Source organism: Olea europaea, unplaced genomic scaffold, assembly GCF_002742605.1.
Source record: "Olea europaea var. sylvestris unplaced genomic scaffold, O_europaea_v1 scaffold1203, whole genome shotgun sequence".
Taxonomy (NCBI): domain Eukaryota; kingdom Viridiplantae; phylum Streptophyta; class Magnoliopsida; order Lamiales; family Oleaceae; genus Olea; species Olea europaea.
The window spans coordinates 26476-31926 of NW_019229451.1; the positions used below are offsets into that span (position 1 = coordinate 26476).

Here is a 5451-nt window from a genome sequence, read left to right on the forward strand (position 1 = left end):
TCAAACTGTCCAATCGATGTTTGACATGTGTACTCCTGTTAAAAAAACCCTAACCCTGTTTGTGTATCATATTTCTTCAATAATTACCCCAAGATAAATATATTTGGTCAATGAGGACCCTCAAGCATCAAAATCGAGATAGATCCCTCAAACACCTTTCTCGTGCACCCCTATCCATCCTAACCTATCCACTCCACTCTACTCTGCACCAACGTCACAATACAAGCACATTTCTATTTTTTTCAGGGGTAAATTTGATAAGAGTTCCTCCTAACCTCATGCGGAGTTTCGATTAAGTCACTCAACTTTAAAAAAAAAAAAAAAAAAATCAATTAAGTAACTAAATTTAATATTATTATAAATCAATTCACCATGTTTAGATGTTAACGTAATCAACGGAATCTGACCGTGTAGATGTCAATATTAAAAAGAATGCCACGTGAGGCTTAGGACATTCACAAGTTTATATAGCTCGTGTTTGATAGTCATCTTTAGCAAGAATGAGTTTTAAATAGTAAAATTTTAAAGAACATGTGGTTAAAAATAAAAATAAAAATTGAATTTATGTAAAGAATATTGTATTATGAGAATATGTGATTAAAAATGAGTATTAAAAAAAAGTTTTAAAAGAATGGTTGTTAAACAGGGGCATAATATAGTTGCATGCCCAACTTGTTGAACATCATCCTACTTGGCATTCCATGTCCTTAAAACGTCGAATAATTCAATCATATTGGTTCTTAGCATCAATCTACTTTGGATGTCTTAAATATGAATCGTACATATTCGTTTAAAATGTCCAATTATTTAAGGATACTTAATGAACACCTAGATTGGTATTATACACAAGTGAAGGTGTTTGCATAATTTTATAAGTCTACACGAGCAAACTCTGTTAAGCAAAGCAAACTGTCTTAAAGCAAGGAAAACTCTATAATTACTTTCAACGACATCAAAAGTAGTTACTTAGTTTGAAAATATTAAAGTTTTGTGACTTGATTGAGACTTTTAAAAGTTGGGTAACCTCCAATAATTTATTCCGTATTGGCATTTTCTTTCAATGTAAAAGTTGGATACGACTTTCTTTTGGCTTTCCTTAATTATTGTTGAAAATCGACCATCCTTCATTAGCTTCCACATTAATTAGGACGGAATAAACAAAAAGTCCTCCGTAAACCCGAAAAGAGTCTGTTTGGATGAAATTCCAATGAGAAAAGTTTCAATTTTTTTTCACACAGTTCATGCTTCTACTTATCATCATTTCATCATTAAACATTAATGGCTTGCTTTCAGAGCCGGCGGAACCAAAACCGGGTGATTATCTCAATAGTTCGACTACAGTCCCTGCTTTCCCGGTACAGACGGAAACTCAGACATGCCGGCCGGACTTGTCGGCCGAACTGTTTGGCGGCGTAAAAGCAGCCTGCGGCCGCAAGCTGGACCGGAGCAGGTGTTGCCCCGTGCTGGCTGCGTGGCTCTTCGCTGCGCACGCCAGGTCGGCTCTACAGTTGACACACACCCCTCCGTCGACGATTACCAGCGACATGCCAATGATTCCTGACGACTCAGAGAAGTGCGTGGACTCGCTGCAGGACTCCCTGCAGAGCCGTAACATCCATATTCCCCAGTCCAATGCATCTTGCGACGCCGTCTTGTGCTTCTGTGGCATCCGGCTCCACCAGCTCACCTCCCTCGACTGTCCGGCGGCGTTTAATATTACTGGGAATCACATAAATGCTACTCCCACTGCGGCTGTGAGGAATTTGGAGCACAATTGTCGGAATTCATCAAACGCCGGTTGTTCAAAATGCCTTGGCTTTCTGCAAAAGGTCAGTCCTGCGATTTCAATTCTCCAGTTTTTATTTGATAACGTTTTAAGCCGATTTCGTTGAAGTTGAAACTAATTTTATTAGTATCTACAACTTTTTATTTTATTTTAAAATATGCTTCAATTACAATCAAGTAATTTTTATTAGTAATAAAATTGTACTTATTCTTATGATTATCAAGGGCTAATGGAGACATAGAAATTTGTTTATCCCGATTTATGAAAAGTCTAATTGACTCCTGTTCAATGATTACATTGCAGTTGAAAGGCGAGGGCGAAAGTGGAAGAAAAGAAGTTGAGCGCAAAAATGATGACCGAGCAAGCAAGATGCTGAGCCGAGACTGCCAGCTCATGGGATTGACTTGGCTACTAGCCCGGAATAAGACGGCATGTATACCCACGGTCTCCGCTGTATTACGGGCCATCTTGTACAGCGTGAATCCCTCAGAGGAGTCCAGGTGCAGTCTCGATCAGGAAAATATGCCGTTGGCCGTAGATTCCCTATAGTTGGAGAAATTCGATTCCTCGTCCTCATCATCCTCATCCTCATTCTCATCCTCGTCCTTGTGGCTTTCCCAATTTCTTCCATTTTTTATTCTTATTCTGCCCTTAATATTCTTGGTTATCTTCATTTAGAGGAATAATTTGTTTAAGAATTTGGGATTTGTTTGTTGTTGCATGTCATGTGGCTCCCCTGCTCTTTTGTGCCTGTGATTTTTTTTTTTTTTTTAAATGTAGGGGGTATCACGTGAAGCTAATCGACAAATGGGGAATAAGGTTATTTTTGTCTTTCTAACAGTAAATTTCACTTTTGAGACACGGTAAATCCCACAGGACAAATTTCTAGGGTAAATTTTATTGTGGAACTCCAACCTATCGTAAGTGTTGTATATCATGGTTCAATTTTATCTAACAAAAAATGTTTATTTCAACACTTAATGCCACATGATGTTGATGAATGTTTCATGAACACTGGAAAATTTTACCGAATTCGAATTCTGAACGAAAGTTAAAGTCATCATTTGCTTAATTAAAATTTTAATGAATTTTAAAGGATTATAAATTCTAATGAATTTTGTGGATTGGAATAGATTTTTACAAATTCCATAAAAATCTCACTAAATATGGTATATTTCAAAATATTTGCTTATATATTTTTTTAAACTTGAAATCCATTCAAATCTTTTAAAATCCTTCTATTAATGAAAATTTTATAAATACGCTAATTATCGAGGATGTCTAAATTTTAAAGGATTTTATTAAAATTTCAATTAAAGACATCAAAATTTAGAATGGCTTTTAAAATCCGTGACAATCTTAATTGAGGACCCCCTAATTAATTTTGAACTAAAGAAAATTCTTTTTGAACAACTTTATACCATTTATTCCAATTTCACATTTTATTATTAAATAGAAGCTATATGATTCGTTTTCTATTTAATTTTTTCTCTTTTGATTTTTTCCCCTCTCCATGTGACTAACTATAATAAGGTGTTCTAGTGGGTCTTGTGGAAATGATGACCTCAATATTATACTGAAAAAAGAAATTTCCTAATCAAACAGGGGCATGTGACAAGCCCCCGTGACAGGACTGGGCCCTTGATATGAAATTAAATTTCAAATCAAGACCTTAGCCCTGTCACAGGGGCTTAGGACAAGCCCTTGTTTATGTAGCATGTCTCATGAAAAAATTTAATGTACGGCCTGTATTGTGCATAACGATGAAATAATAATAGTAGTAGTAGTAAGAAAAAGAGTAACTTTTTGGAATCATCAAAACTCGAGGAAAATGTAACTCGAGTATGTTGGTCGTAGGAATTAAAATCATCGATTTTAGTGTTATTCTTTTCAGACGACACATGGTTAGGTTTAAAACCACTAATTATGTAATAATTAAAGTTCATCAATTTTCACAACTAAACAATTTAAAGGTGTACACTTTTTTTAGCATAGAATCACGATTTTACGTTTGTCTTTCACTCTTGTCACCTCCCACTTATACTTATGTTTCAATTATTAAAACAATACCTCAATTTGAAAGTTCAATAGTATTTTTATTATTTCCTGCAATTTTAGATTACTTGTTCAGCTTTTACTGCAATGAATAAAATTATTTTAATATGCAATATTTTGGCTAACAATATACCCCAAAATAAGCATACACCTCACATTGCTGCCTTGGTTGCGACCAAAACAAATTCCACTCCTTCATATTCTCCAACCACTAAAGTTGCTTAATTTGCCCGAAAACATCCATTATTAATCGAGATGTAATTGAAGGATTGCCTAACGAAATGGAATGAATAAAATGGGTGAAAGGGCCCCTCGGAGCATAGCCTAATGATGCAAAAGACATGAGTGAGGTTATCTCAGGCCTTGCTGGTAGTCGCAGTGTGGGGGTTCGATTCCTGAGACATGGAATTGGACTCTTCGCAGGTGCAGTATACAGACAGCTCTTGTTCTCTGACCTATTGGGGGCACATTCCACGATTTACCTCTCTCACAAAGCTCTAGGGGCGGCGTGATGGAGGCTCTCAAGGTTGGGGTTCAACTTTTTTTTTTTTTTTTTTTTTAAAAAAAAGGGGGGGAAGAAATTTTCAAAAAAAAAAAAAAAAAAAAAAAAAAAAAAAAAAAAAAAATTTTTTTTTTTTTTTTTTTTTTTTGTCATGCGTACGCATGGCTTGTTTATGCAAAAACTGAGGCTAAAAATGCTTCTACCATGCGTACGCATGGATTATATTATGCGTACTCATAGGGTTAAAAATTAACTGTCGGCTGATTTTTCAATTTGAAGCTTGGTGTCCTTTTGGAAGAAAATTTCCCTTTTTTTTGTTTTTTTTTTCCCCATCCTATAAACCATTTGCCAAGAGCCCCTTAACCATCAAATTCAATTTGGGAGGGACAAATATTATTTGAGGACAACGATATCGTGTTTGAACCTTTGTACCATATTTAGCATTCTTGATTCTTTCTTTTATTGTCTTCTCCTTTCCCTTGAAGGATAATATTTCAACAAAAGTGAATATGTGAAATAATATTATCTTCATAACTAAAATTATAAATATAATTCAGCCTCATTTCAGGTACTAAACTGAAAATATGCCCATTCCAAGCTCTATTGGCCTAGTACTGTTCAATCCTATCCATCTTATATTATACTGTCCTTGTTTGAGCCCCATTCTTTTCATAAGAATAAATTTTTGAATAATGTATTGATGAGAAATGTATGGTTAAAAAATAAGAAAAATTTTTGAAGTTGCGAGCAATATTATTTTATTGAAAAATATGTAATTGAATGATGTCAAAGAATGAGGCTCAAACTGGACAGCCTATCCCCCATTTAGATCTAGTTCAAGGAAGAAAAACCCAAGTGCAAGATCCTTAGAATTTCTCCAAGATATAAGGAGTTGCTTTGTTTTCGTACGTTTATCATAAGGAATTTTGCCATCACGTAACCTTGTATCTGTTGGATTATAAAAACTTTGCCAAAATCCTTCATTTGTCCTAGGTTTTGATCCATCTCGCAAAACTAAATTCCCATCATCACCTAGAGTTGTCACTATTGAAATCGGAACCTGGACTTTTTCCATAACCACCAAATTCCCATCTAAAATTTTTGGAAA

At 35.1% G+C, this 5451-nt stretch overlaps 1 protein-coding gene across 1 annotated transcript; it reads left to right on the forward strand.

Annotated features, from left to right (window-relative positions):
* The first annotated feature begins 1131 nt into the window (after nt 1–1131).
* LOC111374114 (uncharacterized GPI-anchored protein At4g28100-like) lies at nt 1132–2760 on the forward strand. Its single transcript, XM_022996741.1, has 2 exons — nt 1132–1829; nt 2090–2760. The coding sequence occupies exons 1-2, from the start codon at nt 1242–1244 to the stop codon at nt 2333–2335; spliced, it is 834 nt and encodes a 277-aa protein (XP_022852509.1). The 5' UTR covers nt 1132–1241; the 3' UTR covers nt 2336–2760.
* The last annotated feature ends 2691 nt before the right edge of the window (nt 2761–5451 follow it).